The sequence below is a fragment of the Platalea leucorodia genome (genome assembly GCF_965183815.1).
Source record: "Platalea leucorodia genome assembly, chromosome: 2".
In the NCBI taxonomy this organism is placed as follows: domain Eukaryota; kingdom Metazoa; phylum Chordata; class Aves; order Pelecaniformes; family Threskiornithidae; genus Platalea; species Platalea leucorodia.
The window spans coordinates 115,640,677-115,658,373 of NC_138824.1; the positions used below are offsets into that span (position 1 = coordinate 115,640,677).

At 46.9% G+C, this 17,697-nt stretch overlaps 1 protein-coding gene across 6 annotated transcripts in view; it reads right to left on the reverse strand.

The window, feature by feature from the left end:
* The window catches only part of ILDR2 (immunoglobulin like domain containing receptor 2), a gene marked incomplete at its 3' end in the record, with an annotated part of 42,960 nt that overhangs the window by 16,332 nt on the left and 8,931 nt on the right, over window positions 1-17,697 (reverse strand). For 4 of the 6 annotated variants that reach the window (XM_082332359.1, XM_082332357.1, XM_082332358.1 and 1 more), the window contains exons 2-6: window positions 17,273-17,605; window positions 16,052-16,171; window positions 6,513-6,569; window positions 1,879-2,025; window positions 951-1,127 (exon numbers count right to left, since the gene is read on the reverse strand). In XM_082332359.1, the coding sequence (XP_082188485.1) occupies window positions 951-1,127; window positions 1,879-2,025; window positions 6,513-6,569; window positions 16,052-16,171; window positions 17,273-17,605 (834 nt within the window). The remainder of the gene's footprint in view (window positions 1-950; window positions 1,128-1,878; window positions 2,026-6,512; window positions 6,570-16,051; window positions 16,172-17,272; window positions 17,606-17,697) is intronic. The other 2 variants (XM_082332361.1, XM_082332360.1) reach the window with 1 other exon arrangement.

Consider the following 17,697-nt stretch of genomic DNA (forward strand, 5'->3'; position numbering starts at 1 on the left):
CTACTTGATCTTGCCTTTTCAGAAGTGTCTTATCAACACATTGTCATGAGCAAATTTAACAATTGATAATTAGTGTGGTGCTTTGAACATGTGGCTGGATCAATGGCAAACACACTGTGTCAGTATGGTGACTCTACGTTGGTGAGAGCCACTTCTGCTGCAGCATGTTTGAATTTAGACAGCCACTCTGATCCTGAAATGCTAGCATGTGGCTAAATAGCTACCCTCTTTTTCCTTGATGGCAGCTTCCTTTGCAGCGGGAGAAGTGACCCTCACCAAGATAGAGTCATCATACTGATACTGTACTCCTGACATTGATCCACAACTCCTTTCTAGTTAGAAGCCTTTTATCACTCACATTTCACAAATGCAAAGGCTGAACAAAAAAAGTGGCCTACTGACTTCTGTAAGGTAGGGGAGGGGGTCCAGCCCCAAATGCGCTTGGGCAGAAATGCCGAGGGAGCATGTCCCCGTGCCCAAAATGCCATGGGGACAGTAAAACACGCTGCAGGAAAAACTGCTGCCAGAGGGCAAGCACTGCCCTACAGAGGGTAGGAAGAAGAGTTTACCAAGAGAGAGCAGCTTGCAAGGCATCAGCTCTAAGGGGAAAATGGCCACTGCCTCTGCTCTCCTGAAATCATCTTAATCCTTTTGTTCTCTGCAAGCAAATGTTAGCAGCAGTAATGAGAGGGGTCCCAGGCAGGAACTTGGCCTCCCATTCCCTGCTGACCTAATTAGGCTCCCACAAACTGACACTGTGCTCATGGCACTAGAAAAGTTGGACCATGTGGCCCTAAGGGATGCAAATGTCATTGTCAGAGCCAGGATTAAAATGCAGTTTCTATGTGTTTCTTCTGTTCATATCACTCTATCAGCAGCAATCCTTCCTCCCTTTCCCAGCCCTGCTCCCAGTAAGAGGACGGAATGTTGTGCCTGGCACTGCAAATTACCATTTTGGCTTCCTCCGCTGGAGTCACTTGGGGCTAAGGGAGGGGGGTGCGACTTATCCATCAGCACAGCAGGAGATGGGACACCAGCTACAGGAACACTGGGGATGTAGTATGGACCTGGCATGGAAGAGACTGCAGGAGGGTACCCAGCTTTTGCTGCTTTGCCTGCTACATACACTGAAAAAGAAAAAGAACAGCAGTCAGCATCACACCAGCCTCCTACAAACCCACGCAGCACAAGGCCGAAACCTGCACATCACCAACACTGGTGACAACCTAGCAGGAGACAACTGGACAAATGAAATTACAAGGACCAATCTGAATTTCTCTAAGCCTCAAAGTGCACTGAGGAGAGTTTAAAAAATGCACACGGCAGGTCAAATGAGCACTGGAAGATGCCCAGCAATTGAAAGACATTCAGGGTGTTACAGCCAGCATTACTGCTGCCATGATTTAGTGGCAATTCAGCTTTAAAAAAAAAAAGATGACTCAAGCAGCACGGATGAGGCTCATGAAACTTCACAGATCTGCCTGAGCCTGACCAGGAACCTTGCTGGGTTGCAAGGATTTTGCACTGTTGTAGAGAGCAGCTGCTTTGCATTGCCGGGAAGAAACCTCCTAGGATGCTCTTAGCTCTGACCCGCAACATTCACTGACACGACAACAACTTTGGAAGGGAAGCATGACACTTTGGAGAAGCGGGCACAGCTGCCAAGGCAGAGAGGGCTCGGGGAATTACATTTGTAATTAACTTTGAGCGCTCAACCATTGAGCAATAGGTCAGATGCTTCACTCCCTAAGAACTAGTTCTTTAGTCAAGCAAAGTGCTCAGGGCAAAGGAAGCAATATTAGCAGATTCTCCTCCTGTTCTGCCAGGGAGCAGTAGTGCAGGAGAAGACTTGCACCAGGCTTGGACAGAGTCACTCACACGCCCGGGGACAGCAGCAGGACTCAGGGCAGCAGGGGCAGCGGACGTAACAGCAGCAGCTGTGTGGGCAGCACTGGCACCAGCAGATCCCCACCAGGAGGAAGAACAGGAACGCCCCCAGGATCACCAGGCCCACAAAGACCCACTCTGGAAAACAAGGGGAGAAAGAGAGATACTTACAGGATTGCACATTGCTGTGGAAGGGAACATCAGCAACATCCTCCCCGGGGAGAGCATAGGGGCAAAACAGATGGGTGAATAACAGAAGTGAACTTCCTGCTGGTCTAGAACTACGTCCCTCTCTGTGTCAAAGCAGAAATGGCAAATGACAGTGAAAAATGGAGCTACAGAAATGTGGTCCCTTCCTGTGACGTCTCTGGCTGGCTGAGAGGCAAGCAGTACGGAGGCAGGAGCTCTGGTTCCCCAGCACAGAAACCCTTCGCCCCACAGCAGACCTGTACGAATGCCACAGGACGTACTTCATTGGCATTCGGATCTCATCAAAGACTCATTCTTCCTGGACATGTTCATGTCCTGCTTGTGTGTTTGTTCCCTACCCACATTCTAGTTTTTAATGGGACAAACGATGGTGAAAAGCATGCTATAAATAGCCCAGTAAATGAGCCAGGCCTGCCCCTTCGCAACTAGGCCCACGCATGCAATTATTCTTTTGAATGTGCCGAATGAACATCCTATTCAGGCGCTGCAGCCAGCCAGGAAACCTAACAACCACTTTCCCCCTACCACCCAGCTCCGCTGAAGCCTCAGATAATGTCTGCCAGGCCTCGAGAGGGAATGGCTGAAAAACGCCCTACAAGTAAAAGCACAGAATAGCTGGTCCACAAAAACCAGAATGGGGTTGGAAGGAGAAGGGGAGTGAGAAAAGGTTTCTCAAACTTCACTGCTGGGAAATCTGCAGGAGCAGCAGCCATGGTGGGAGCAGATGCCCAGCCTGTGCTGGGGCAGCTCCCAGCTCTGCATCTGGCCACACTGCGCTGTGCAGGGGACTGCGTGCACAGGGCTGCGCCTACCACCACATGGCAATTCCCCGGATTAAGGGAATGGTCAGTGAACACATCTGGACCAAGTAATTTCAAGACTTTGAATACACAGGGGGCCTGGAGTTCGTTTTACGTCAGAGAGATGCATCACCCTACCTAGAAGTCAGACCGCTAGTGAGGGAAAATCTGCGGGGAAAGACTCCAGGGGTACCTAGGTGGTTTTTCAACCACCTTGGAAAGATGGTAAGAAAGCAAAGAAGTGGTGGGGCTGCTTTGCAGAGAAAAAAAAAAAGTAGTAGACCACTGTTTCCAAACAGAAGTCCAGCGTTCACTGCGGGGTCTCCTGGTACATTATTATTTAAGATGAAGTATTGATACAAGGATTGCAATGTGAGTACAGAATCACACTGGAAAAATAGTGCACCTCTCACCTGCATCGCTAAGCTGAAAAGTCAAGGAAAAATATCAAACCAGAAGTTTTTTCTAGTTCTTAACAAAATGCAAAAATAAGAAGTGCCATTTTTGATTCATCCACAGAACGCTGTTTAAACAGAAGTAAAATTCTTTGCTTTGTTGGAGTTTTCCTTAACTCTTCTACAAACAATTCCTTTTTTAACACCATTTTTAGTCTAGAACTTACAATTTCCTTTAAAAATGTCAGTGAAAGATCTGGCATTTACAAATCAAAACACTTCATTTCAGAAGTGTCAAGTGAAATGTTTTATATTTTTTGAATATTTTATTTCTCTTTTGGCTGAAACAGATGAATTTCATTTAAATTTGCAGACAATTTTGGTCCTTGTGGAATAATTTTTTTTTGGTGAAGTTACTATATGCTGAGAAAAATTCAGCTAATGAATACGGAAATGGCTGGAGGGAAGTATTCATGAATGGAAAAGAGCTGAGAGCAGATTATTGATACAATTCCTCAAGTGCTGGTTCTAGGAACCAGCTTATTTAATGTTTTTACAAATGACCTTTACACAGAAAATAAGAATGTGTTAATGTGTCTTGAGGGTTAGAGGCACAGAAGCAGATGAAGACTGGGATATGTTCTAGAAAGGGCCAGTTGTCCTTGGGCCTAAAGTAAGAAACATGAAATGCAGCAATAGACTGAATTCCAAGGTATGCAGCAATACTTCAAGGTCACACATTCAAGTATTAAGAACAATTTCTGTTCTGAACAGACTTTGTTAGTTGAAAACAACTGAAAAAGAAGAGAAATGATCCAGTATACGATTCCACCATCGGACAACTGTAACTGCTTATGCAATACAGCCACAAAAATGGTAAATGTAATCCCATGCCCAGTAGAGGAGGAATTTCCAGTAGTGTTAAGGAAACATTAATGCCATCACACAAGGCCTCCATGTAACTGCACCTGAAGTTGCTGATGATATACAGCTCTGGTCACCTTTGGACAAGAAAAGATGAAATCAGGTCAGAACGGATGCAAAGCAGGGATTTGAGGGGATGAAGGGACTCGATAGCCTGCCTTGCAGCAGGAGAGCTGAAGCTCACTGCGTTAGTCCATTAAAAAGAAGGCTGAGAGCAGACGTAGCTGCTGCCTGTAAATATGCTAGGAGGATGAAAGCTAGGAGGAAAAGCAGGTATTATAGTTAAAGGTCTTACATAAATGGGCATAAACAGGCTACGAGTAATGTAGATGGAAGCTAGAAGATGCACATCAAAGAAAGCGATCGAATGGGAGAGAGAAAGGCCAAACCCAGGCTACTCTGAAGCTCACTAAGCTTATGGAAAGGATGGAATTACGTGGCGCTCTGGACAGCAAGATAGCAAGCCAGGCTATCCTTTCCAGTCCTGTACTTCCTAACCTATGCCAATCCAAGCAGGGCAGCAGCTCAGTGGCTTTTTCTTTTGCCATGTTCTCATCTTGCTCTCTACAACCATCATTGATACAGAGAAGGAGGTGAAGTAGTATCACATGACAGAAGTGGCCAGCCACAGCTATGCAATGAAGCTCAGGTGTCAAATCTCCAGATCTATTAGTGAACAGTTCGCAACCACTCCATAAAGGATAAAAGCCTGGTAGAAGAAAAAAACAGAGTAACTCCATTGTAAGTGTATCTGTGGTCTTTCTGAAAACGTTCTAGGAGTATAAAAGGAGGTCAGGTTAGTATCTACATTGCAAGATACTCACTCAGCACCAGGAGTGGATGTTTGAACTCAGTGTCCCAGTCACAGGGACCTATGAATCACGAAATATTTTACTTCACAGAAGTTAGACCATTTGCTTCTCTGATGAGGTTAAGAAAACAGCAAAAGAGCCTGCTGGCTCCTCCTTCATGCACAAAACTGGGATTCAACCACTTCTACCTGCAATTCCCTAATCCTTCCTCCAGTACAACTGTTATCTTCTGTCACAGTCCTTTCAGGTACAACTGTATAAGCCTAAGATTCAAATGACTACCCATCTGAAATGCTATGTGTCCTTGCTGTCTGGAAACTACTGTTTTGCGCTTGCACAAGCATCTGCTTTTGTTTATTCAGGTAACAGGCAATGCTAACAGCTGAAATGTGGTTTGCCGCTGCCTTTTACACTTTCTTGTCGTTTATACCCATGCATTGAGGGTTCCAGAAAGCTACCTGGCCAACACACAAGAATTTTATACCCGTTCAATAAAATTGTAAACAGTGGGGAAAAAAAAAAGTGTTAGGCAACAGAGAATCGACTTCTGTCTATGCTGAAAAGACCAAACCCTCTCCTGCCATGCTGAACTTCCAGGGAGCTTTGGGTTACACTGGAGACGGGGGAGTGTCTGCCTTCTCTCCGTTTGCATCTCTAGGACAGACTTGAAACCAGCTTCACACATTTATGTGGAGTTGCATTTTTGCACAAACGTGTGAAAGAAACACTCCTTGGGCACTGTCAGGGGATGATCAGATGACTCAAGGGCTAAATGTTCTCACAGCTTTTCCCTTTCAAGGACAATCTGTTGCACAGTCTTCTGTTTCCCCTGCAAGGAGTGCCAGAACTGGCGGCTCTCATTAGTTTGGCTAGCGAGGGAGTTATCATGGGCAGAGAGCTTTCATGTCTGGTCCAACCACCTGGTGTTACCTAGATAATGCCCTGGCCGTGCAGTGCAAGAGGGGCTGTGCCACTGATGGGTTGCTAACCAGTGCTCTATTTCTAGCACCTCCTGTGCTACCATCTGTGGTGATGGCCGTAACGGTACCCGCAGGATAGGGTCTGGGGAGCGGAAGTTACTACTGCACAAGAGCAGCTGATGTACAAAGCCATACGGGCACAGGAGGCTGCCACGGTCTCACAGGCTGGAGCGGCGTTACCTTTGTGATAGTGGGGGGAGAACAGAGAGCTTGATATAAAACCTCCCGTGAATAGTGCTGGCATTTCTGCTCTCACACTGATCCTGGCATAACATCAACCATCTCTGTATGCTGGCTCCCAGCACGGCCATTCCTCCCCCAAGCCCTCAGCTCTCTCAGATCTCAACCCAACACACTTTTTGAGTAAGCAATAGGCTTCTCCCTTTTTATCCCCAGATAAAACACACATAAGAATGAAATGTACACCACACAAAGATGCTGTAGAAGGATAAACAGACAAGATGACAGAGGACTGGGTGACTGAAGGGTGAAATGACTGAATACCTGGCATAATCTCCACAGCAAAACTGGGCAAGAGATCAGCAAGCAGCCCTGTCCTGCCTAGAAAAGACAGAAGGAGGAGAACAAGGAGAGAGGTTACTGCAAGAAAAACACACTCCCCAGCCCCTGCCTTAGCCTTCAGTCCCCTTCCTCATCAGCCCACTTGCACTCCATTACTTGAATTCCTATCAACCACAGATGTCATCCTGCTCGATGCCTGTTGTCTGCCTCTGCACTTCTGCCATTTCTGTGTCCTTGCATTTTATCTTTATCAGCAGAGCTGGGGGGAAAGAATCTGGAACAGAGCTTCTCTGATCTAGGCACAAAATGACAAGAGGGAGGTCCCCTTAGCATGGTTACACAGTAACATCTTTCTGGAGTTTTGCTCTACACATGCAAAAAGCTCCTGAAAATGCACGACAGCCCTCAAACAGAAGGATTTAGTTTACTTTAAAAATGTACTGATGTAGTTTGGATGGATGTGAAACATCTTTAACCCAAGGCCTTTGACAAGTCAGCCACATGCATCCAACACCCGTGGGTGGTGCTTTCCATGTGGGGCTCTGCAACTGCAGAGACAGCTCCAGGAAAGCAGTCTTGAAGTGAGTATGTGCTACTTATTTCAAGATGCATGAGCAACTTGGTGAGACTGTGTGATATAAGGCCAACTCTCAAGTGAAGCAAACCGACCAGGGAAGGATTCATGTAGAAATTTGTGGACTCGCTTTGCAAAAGGAAAATGAAAAAAAAAAAGGGGGGGGGGGGGGGGCAAGTCAACTTCTAATTTATAACTGAATACAAACAAAATCCAAGCCCAAAGGCAGCTTGGTGCCTATTTGTTTTGGCACTGAACATCTGGGATATTTCTAATACACAGCAAAAATCCTGCACAGTATTCAGCTGTAATTTACACACACTCGTGCATTGGCAGAACAGCCCTATGTGCAGCTGCGCTGCGTACTCTTTTATATAGCACCAGGATCACACTAGGTTTTTTAAAGACATGCATAAGGTAGCAGAGCTGCACTCTGAAGAGAGACATACATTGTGGCTATAACATAACAGAAGCAGCTAAGGGTAAGCCAGTGCAAAAGTGGTAGAAAGCTACCTTTAACCTCCCCACATGCCCTTCAGGTCCTGCACTAAGCAGCACTCAGACACAACGATGAACTGGATCCCAAGTTGCTTGGCCTCTAGTCTGTCCTTGCTTGGCCTCTAGTCTGTCCTTGAAGTGTGTTATAATCAAATTCCCACTGTCCGTTTTTTCTCAGTGCTTCAGCAGAGGTTCTGTAGAGATCAAAAATCCATAAGAATGCCTGCTGGAGCCCTAATTAACATACTCTGAATGCAGGCAGTGCTTCGCAACCAATTGCAACTCATCAGAGCTGTTTAGTACTCACAGTAACGTCATCATGATGAGGTGCTCCTGAAGCCTTAGCAAAAGATACAATGCTGATCCTTCAGATAATTTACTACTTTGAAGGAGGACTCTTGCCATCAGTCTACTGCAACATTTTCATCTACATATACAAAGAGTTTGATGACGTTCTTTGCAGTCCATTTTCTGGAAGGATCAAGTGTCCAAACTGCTCACAGCTAGCTTGTTATGGGAGAGTACTCATGTATGCTTTCTGCTCACAAGATATAGGCACGTATACAACACACGTGTGTGGCTCAAGTCTTGGGTGCCACAAGTGGGCTCCAAACACATGCAACAAAAGAATGTCTTGTGTCACAGTATGCTAGATTTACATTACATTCCACATGCATATTAAATATATTCCTTATTTTCCCAGCACGCACAAAAAAATATGCAATTCTCTGTGTGTGTGTGCATGTGAACAATGTACACGTGAACCACATGCACGCAGAACATATGGGCAGACACGGGCATGCAGCTTGCCTCCCATGCGTTATCATCTCCACACAAGCTCACGTGCAGCCCTAGTCTGAGAGCAGATGCCAACAGACAAATAGCTGGAGGTATGCAGCTAATTTAGGGCTGGGATTTGTGGTACCGGGGTAATGGAGTGACACCTATAAAGAGCAGAAGCTCCATCTCACGAGTCCAAATAGGCACCTGCTTTATTTTGAACCTACCTGAAGAGCCTCGATCCATGCTAGTGCTAGGTCTTATGGTGCCTCCTGATCCCCAGGAGGAACCACATGTTCAAGGGGGAAGAAGCACCCCTCAAAAATAACAGTGCTTGAGTACTTGGTAACTCATTACAAAGACAACCAAAGTAGTTCCTTTGTGCTACCTACAAGCAGTCAAGTATTTCCCTGCTTCTGCAGCCTCACTTGGTTCTGCTGAGTATCTGCTTGGGGAATTTGCTCCCCCTGCCCTGCCAGCAGGGCTCACACAGCCCTGGGGGCCCCAGAGCCACCTTCAGGGGATGCACAAAGGCCGGGAGGGTCCAAGGCAGCAGCGAACCCCACCACTGGCTCAGCCTGAACTCTGCCACTTTGACTAGCCCAGCCGACAGCCAGCAAGCACAAAGCCTGCCTCTGGACTGCCGTGCCCCCAGCAGCTTTCAATGCACCCCAGCTCTCCCCCCTCCCCATCCTGGGCCGAATTAATTCACCCCACCATGCACTTCCCCCGTAGCGGGTGAAGTGCACGGCGGTTGGCAAGGCAACGGGAGGCCCCCCGCTGCTGCCCCTCATTGAAGGCTTTCCTCCTGCCGCTGTTGCCAGCAACAAGTGGAGCAGAAGCCCCCAGCCCGCCAGCCAGCGGGCGCAGGGACAGGGCAGCTCTGGGGGGTCAGGGGCCACCGCTGACTCTTGCTTGCTTGCCCTGTGCAAGCCTGGCCCCGGCAGGGGTGCACCTCAAAGCCAGGCAGTAGCTGGTGGAAGGGAGATCAGGCCGGCATGGTGCCCAAAGCTGGGGCAGAGAGGGCAGGGTTTCAGTGAGCAAGGCCTCCCTTTGGACCTGCAGCTGAAACACCAGCCAGGAGGAGGCCACAGTGATCATGGCCACCAACCTCCTGGCTCTCTGTGCCCAGGCTGCTCCTTCTGTAGACATTAAGCTCACCTCACTTTTTTTTTTTTTTTTTTTTTTTTTTTTTAAGGAAACTTGAAGGTGGAAGGCTGGAGCTACAAAGCAGTTGGTGGGGAGAAAACAATTTAGTAAAACATCCGGCCAAGAGACCACCTGGCCACACGACCTCTGGACAGCAGCTCTGCCCGCCTGAGGAGGACGACTGCAGGCACTCTGAGACATGGCCGGGCACAGCTGCCAAGTCGCAGCTCTGCACCCCTGCAAGGGATACGTGTCCTCTGTACAAGCTCTCCCCACCGAGCCCCAGTAGACACCCGCAGGGGAAAGAGGGAATAGACGATGGCCCCGTTTACCAGGGCTGTCCCGGGCGGCTCTGTTGGAGCTAGGAGCTCGTCCTTGTTCCAGCATGGATCTGGGACACGCTCCTGTCTCTATTCCCACTGTGCTGCTGCGGGGCTTTACGCGCCCACAGCAGCCTCTCACCAGGCACCCTGCACACCCCGGGCCCCAGCCAGCCCCAAAGTGCAAGGCAGCCTGAGAGCCCCCAGTCTGCACTGGCAGAGCACAGCAGGAGAGGGTGGGGAGGAGGAACAGGAGAGGGAAAAGCTGAGGGGTGCAGAGCAGGTCCAGAAGGTGCAGAGATACAGAAGAGGCGAGCGAGGACAGGAGTTAATAGGCAGGAGGAAGGCAGGTGACAGAGTGGGAGAGCAAATAGCAGCTCAGGGAGGACCTGGAGTCAAGCAGACAATTAGCAGAGAGTCTGCAGAGAAGAGACACAAAAATAATTAGGGTAAGTGGTGCAGCTGAAAAGAAATGATGACATGAATAAAGTAGGCACAGGTGCAGTCAGGAACATGGCAATTGGGTAAATACGGGAACATGGTAAATACTGGCCAATTGCATGTGATATTTAAATGTGATAAATATTGGGTAAATATGGCAATAACTGCTGAATTGGTTTCCCTGTTGGGAGCTGCCTCTGCAGCCCTACCTGTAGCAGTGGGACCACAGGAGGCAGCAGCTACAGAAGGAACTATTTCTTCCTCAGTGGCAGAAAAATTTGCCAAGCCATGCCACAGCAAGAGGCCCCTGGCACAGGACACTGTCCTGAGAGGAGGCTGGATAGGACAGGAGAGGAAGCGTGGCCCTCGTAAATCAGATACTCTTCCAAGAAAGCTACTATGAGATTTATTGGGAGAGTATGGCTCTGCAATGAGTTCCTCCATGCTCCCTCTGCTCCGAGTAACTTTATCCTTTCTTCCCGTCCTCTTCAATTGGAGGGAGAAACAGCAGCAGCCCTTCTTGGAGATCAAAGTTTTAGCAGGCAACAAAGACCTCCAAGGAGGCTGTTGCCATGGCTACCTTAGTAACAGAGGTCTTTTAATCACGCCAGTCTCCTTTGTGAGCAGCGTGTGGCTGTCGCTGGCAAATAAGGAGGAAAAGAGGGGTAAAAAACCTTGGCAACAAGTAGCACTTCTAAATGGCGTGAAATAAATAACTAGGAGTCGCCCGGGCTAGGACAAGCAGGATTGGACCCAGATTACAAAGGTGGCAGCACAGTGGTCCGGGGCAGGGCAGCAGCACCTAATGGGGACAGGACGAGCACTTTGGGGGTGGGAGGACACCAGCGGCCTCCCTGGCATCAATGCTTTTCCTGGATTTTTAAGTGGAGGGCTCCCATGCCGATCACTTCCTTCGCCTGCTGGCACTACCCGCCTTCGCTCACAAAAGCGCAGCTCAAGGTCAGAGAGCCCTCGCCGTGAAGCTGCTCACAGACACCTCCCTGGGTGAGATCTGGCCCTCTCATCCCCAACACATGGCCAATACCACTGACATCTCTGCCAACCGCTGTGACCAAGTACTGGCTCGGAAGCTACTGGCAGCTTTTCAGCGAAACAGAGCAAAATTCTAAAACCATCGTCTTGTAAGGGAAAATTTTGCCAAGAACTTTTCTGTCTCCAAATCCACATCAACTTTTATAATACAGTCTCTCCCGGCACACAAGAGACTCCAAACCTGACTATATTTATAGCAGCTATTGAGTCACTTTGCTGAGTAAGAACTGTCTTATTAGCATTGCACACCATACGCACACGTCCCAGTAGAGATTTATCCTCTCTGAAAGCCAACGCACGTCTCTATTAGTACATTAATTACTGTGCAATATGCTGTGTGTACATGTATCTATATTCTTTCCTACCTATGGGCGTTAGACTTGATAAATTTTGGGTTTAGTCTGTATCAATATTGGCTGGTAATACAAACTACCAAAGATGTCAGTTTACCAATGTTAAGTCCTAGTTGACTTTGGAAAATAAGAAAAAACTCAAGTGCTAATTGTTGTTATTTAAAGCATAACAACAGTAGAAGCTGAAGCTCCTAAAAGATTAATTATAAAATAATATTTCACTAATATACCATTTATGTAGTATTAGCTGACAAATTGGACGAAAAAAAAACAAGGGAGGCAATAGCTGTCTAGCAAAGCACATGGATAACTAACCAAAGTATCAAACTAACAACTGGGATTAGCAGATCACTTTCCTACCTCTTCCAGGAACTTGACACATCCTTGGGAATGAAGCCACTGTTCTGTGAAGCATGTCTAAGCTACGTAAAAATCTTGTAATGTAAACATTGCTGAGCTTGCACAGACCTACACATTTCAGGGTAGTCAGCTGTGCCTAGCTATACCTACAGCCATTGCTCTGTAGCTGTACCAGCTTTGGAAGAGAGCAGTATAGCTGCTTTCACAGGACCCTGCACCTGATTAGTAAATTCCAGCTCTCAGAAAGGCTCACTAGGTTATATGCAATATCATGCAATTAAGCTAGACTGCTTCCTGATGTGAGCTGGGTCACATGAAGCTATGATGGGGTATCCACTGACACTGCCCTGTACTTCTGATTCAAAAGATTACACCAGGCACCCTGCATCCACTCCACTGGTACACTTGCAGTTCCCTTCAACAAAGGCTGCAATGAATGACTTTACTGAAGCCCACTGACATTCTCATATAAAAAGCAGTGCACAGGTGCTACCAATAACAGTTTGATTAATAGCACTGTCTGGGTTTCAAGAAGCAGGACACTCAGCTGCTAGCTACTAAGATAGAAACACAGACATTCTTAAATTAAGGATTCAGCCTTTTTGATTCAATCACATTAGTTCCAATAAATAAAAATGTATCAAGTTGCAAATGGATTTATTAGCCCAGCAAAGAGTTCTACATTTCTAGTAAAACACGAGTGCAGAGAGCATCACTTGAATCCTGCTATGGAATTGCTAAGCTCTGTTCTAGCCTAGTCCTGCTGCAGCAGAAGTAAAGTTCATACAGTTTCCAGCATGCTAGACCCTCTCTGGAGATCCCAAATGCCCCCAAAAAATAGTACTTTTTAATTTAAATTCTTTCTTTACTCTACAGGAGGTTCACTACCAGCCATTCTTCTTCTGTGTTTCTGAGGCACAGAGGTTACTATTCCTCTTCCCTTGCCTGCACTGATTCCGTTAGAGAGGGTTAAAGTCCCTGACTAAGCAAAACCTACTGAACAGTCTTTTCAGCAAAGCACATAAGCACATGCTTAACATCAGGTATGCTTTATAAATCCTATCAGCTTTGTTGAGCACAAATAGATATAAATAAATGCTTATATGCTTTTCTGAAATAGGCCTGAAATGAAGACAGCCCATGGGATTCTCTGATGCTGCCTAAGAGTTCTCCAGCCTCTTTGTGTGTCAACGTGACACATCCAGGTGACAATACTCAGCATGCAATCCCATCACGACCCAGGCTGACTGGCTACTTAGACTTCACTGGAAGTCTCTGTGATTGCTTCCCTAAGAAAAAAGTAATGCTGTAATTTGCTCAGGTTTTGGATTTTGCTCCAAGTTGTGATAAAGCAGCTTTTGACCAATTTTTAATTGTGCAATTCACTGCATAAAAGCAGGATCCTCCACTTCTAGCTAAGCAAATTTCCATTAATTTATTGATGCTATTAGGTATCTACCATTTTTGCCTCTCAGACCTTTCAAGGTTTCTATGTGATATTAAACTGCCCTGTCCAGCAGTATCTTTCTCTAACCTAAACACACCTTTCATCTTGGCATTAATATGAAACCACTAGAAGGGATATCTTCCTATTTCCTTTTCCATTCTGATTTTTCTGTCCTGCCCCACTGATAACATGAGTGGGTAGAACCTCTGCTCTATTCAAAATTCTAAGCTATGCTTAAATCATGCAGCAGCCCCAAAATAAGCAATGTAAATTGTCTTTGAAAGACCACTGTCAGCAGGGAGCAAACAGCAATGTGCTGTGGGAATCGTACTGTCTCTCACCGACACTATCCCTCCGCTGCTCCAACTGCTCTAAAAGGAAATCTGGGTTCCACCCAAAGAGCAGCAAACAGCAAAAGAGCAAACAAAACCCTTTTACCGTGTGTCCCCTAGGACTGTGGAATTGCTCCGATCTACATCTGTACTCACTGTCTCCCTGCAAGTCACTAATACTTAGCAGAGCAGTGGGATGGAATAAAAAATGTCCCAGAAGATGCCAGAATATTAAGAAACAGTATTTTCACCACTGGCTGCTTCCTCCTTTAGCCATCAATGTGGAGAGGTAAAGGAAAAGGAAAAAAAAATACATACTAGCAAAGGCAGAAGGAAAATAGTAAGGTGGGAAGGGGAAGGAAGGAAGGAAAATGGGTAGGTAACCTGGAATCACTCCGAAAGCTGGAATGTTGCCTCCATACACACTACCCAGGAAAAGAAATACACACAAGCTGCACCAAACAGCATGAGGCAGAACAAAGTATGCCCACGACAAGTATGCTTTCATGCTGCTGCCAAACTTAGCAGAGTGCTGCACAAAGTGCAAGGTCAGACCCAAAGGCTGTAGTGAACAGAAAAGCAGATGCGGTCAAGGTAACGCAGCCTAAGCTAGGTGTTTCCTCCCAACATAACCACAACAAACTGGGGCCGGGGACATCTTCAAGCCAGCCTCAGAGGTGGGGATTTCTTCGTTTTCCCCCCACATACTCTTCTGTACACACTGAAAAACAGATTCTTCCTGTTACCATGGCACTGTTTCATCACTGGTGTCTGAGCACAGTTGTAGACACAGATAAGACACTAAGTCCTGGACAGGAAGGTGAAGAAGGGACAAAATTCAGCAGTCCCTCACTACGCAGCCACAGTCAGCTCCTCTGGAGAGGCTACGTAACAGCTACAATTGCCACCCAGCAGAGATAACCTCACCTGAACTAACGCAGGTCAGTCTTGGGCCTGTTATTAACTAGCATATGATACACAGTCACACTGTGGATTTAGACAGGGGTATGACACTGTTTTCTGGAGGGACCCATTCTCCAGTTGTCCATTGCTTGACTGACATCTGAAGGAGTGAGGGGAGGTGATGGCACCGTTATAGTCACTCACCCAAGCCATTCAATCTGGTTTACTTTGTGATGACAACTACAGCTCCAAATATAAATGCCAATTAAACTCTGACCTTAGCCATGAGAGCAAGAGCACTTGACAGACATGTTCTGTCATATGCCTCTACATATCACCTACACACTATAGACCCAAGCTTTTTCACATTTTCTTCGTACAGAATCTATACACTCAAGAACCATGCAAGTATGCTGACCAGACAAACATTGATGTCAGCAGGTCTTAAGGTCTTAACTCATTTTACTCTCCTGGGGCAGTCTAGGGGTGAAGTACTACAGCTGGCTCAAGGCAGTGTCAACAAATGCCTCTGAAAGGCCCATTCCACCCTGCTTTTCTCCCCTAGCTGGGATGGGTGCTTTTTTGACCTTCACAGTGAGCTGGACTGCGGAAGCCGTGGCTGAAAGCTAACCCTGCAAATTGGAAAGAAACTGATCCTGCTCACCACGCTGCTCAAGGGAGCTTAAAAGAAACACAGGGCCAAGCATGCATACTGCAGAGAGGACAGGTCCTTTTGCTGGCACCAACAGCTTAGACCTGATTAGGGTGATTGTGAAACTGCCCCTCTAACTGGACAAGTATAATTAGGCAGACAGAAAAATCTGCCAAATTGACACACTCAAGCAGAAAAACACAGTGCTGCTTGACATCCTCACAGGTCAGAAGAGTGGAGCGAAGGGAATGTTAAAAGACTGGAAAAAGCATATGATTTGATGTCTTCTGGGTGTCTATTTTTAAAAGACTCTGTCTCAAGTGTTCACTTTGCTGCAAGTTTATTGTTTTATGCCTTAAAAACAAGGGTTCTGACTTTCCACAGCCCTGCACTTTCTGTAGTCATTTACGCCTGTGTAACGTGTGAGCAGTGTGGGTGTAAACATTACTATTCTGGTTTGGTAGTGTTTGCCACCCACTTTGCCTAGGTGTGAATGACTGCACAAGGTGCAAGGCAATGGTGAAGGTACTGCGGGGACTGTTTTACATAGATCTTACACCCATAGTAGTATGGTGCACAGATATGTAGAGAGAGCGAGAGAGCAGAAGGAAGGATACATCAGCTACCTGCTGAAAAAGCAATCTGGCAAGAGGGCTTACCAAGCACAAGCAGCTCCACCGATTCTTCATTCTTGCCCTCCACATCATCCGGTGTGATAATAAGGCAGTAATAGAGCCCACTGTCTCCCCACATCAACTTCCCAATCTGAAGATCTGCATCTGAAAGGCAAAAAAGAAAAGTCAGGCTTTCCCTCCAACACCTATAGGAAGAGTGAAGTGATGAAATCACTGGGTCCGTCTCCGTGTCCCAAATCCATTTCATTTCCTTACTAAGAAGAGGGGTTAACCTTATCCAGAATATCACAGTATGCAGAAAAAAACCGACAGGCTCAGGACTCTGTGGCTGTAAGTGGGAAGACAGGTAATGCCACAGAGGCAGCTCACTCTGCAAGTGCCGAGAGAGCAGGAGGAGTAACTAATGTCACTCTCTGTCCTTCCTATCACCTAAGGCCTGGGGTCCCAACAGTGTTCATGCCATGCAAGAAGGGCTTTGACAGTGTCTCCTCTACAGCACTTCAGCCATCTGCCGAAGAGGTTACACAGCAACAAAAGAAAACACTCCCCCTTGCTGAGGCTACGCTCCCCCTTGCTGAGGCTGATCACATGCTCTCCACACCAAGGAGCCTCCACTTCTGACTAGGTGGTCTCCCGAGTCAAGCAGAAGCCTTGTACTTTTGAGGGACAAGGTCTCTCATACAGCGTTCCAGACCACATGTTTAAGGACCCTGCCACTCCCCATCTCCACCCAACTTGACTTCACCCTTCCTTTCACACTGCCCAAAGCTGGGTTTAGGTTCATGATGGGGTAAGCTGGTGAAGTCCAGAGCTGAGCAAACATGACATATAGGATAATTCTGGTATTTTGGAACTGGGAAAAAATAGAGTTTGCAAGGAAGAAAAACCTAGCCAGCAAAGACTGAATTCATACCCCTCTTGCTGGCATCCCTTTGTTAAGGAAAATCTATATACAGAGCAATATGCAGAAGCCAGGAATAAAAACCTTCCACTTCATCAAAGGGAAAAGAATACTCTATCAGAGTTGGAGACCTACACGGAGTCGGATGAAGGGAAGGGCCAAAGGAAAGGACCTTTGGGTCTAGGGTTGGTTGGTTGAATCCTAAATGTCCGACATACAACAGCTCCCTTCCAGCAGCCTCTTCTAAGGGAGCTGACTGAACAATTACTGCCAGCTTCCAGTATCCCAAATTGCTAAGAGTCCATTCCAACCCCCACCAAGCATCACTGGGGTAGGAGAGTTACCGTGGACAATGCTGACATCTCTTTCTTTATAGAAGTCCCCTATAGTGACGGCAGATCCTTGTTTGGAGGCCACGACACGGACTGTCCTCCTGCTATCCACACAGTCCAGGTAGGGATCCCAGTCCAGGTTCCTCTTGCTCATTGTTTGTAAACCAGAAGTTGCCATACCCAAAGCTTCTCCCATCCGGTCCTGGCAGTAAGATTTAAACCTCCACTGTACCACAGCTGGTTGGGTGGAAGAAGTAGAGAAATGGCAGCGAAGCAAAGCAGGCTGAAACAACATGGCCACCTTCTTCTTCTCAGGCACGGTAACCTGCAACCCTTCCACCTCAGCTGAAAAACAAAAACATGAGCGTCATATGCCTTAGCATTGCTTGAAGAGGGAGCTACCGCATTTTATCATAGCATCATTCTCCCCATGAACA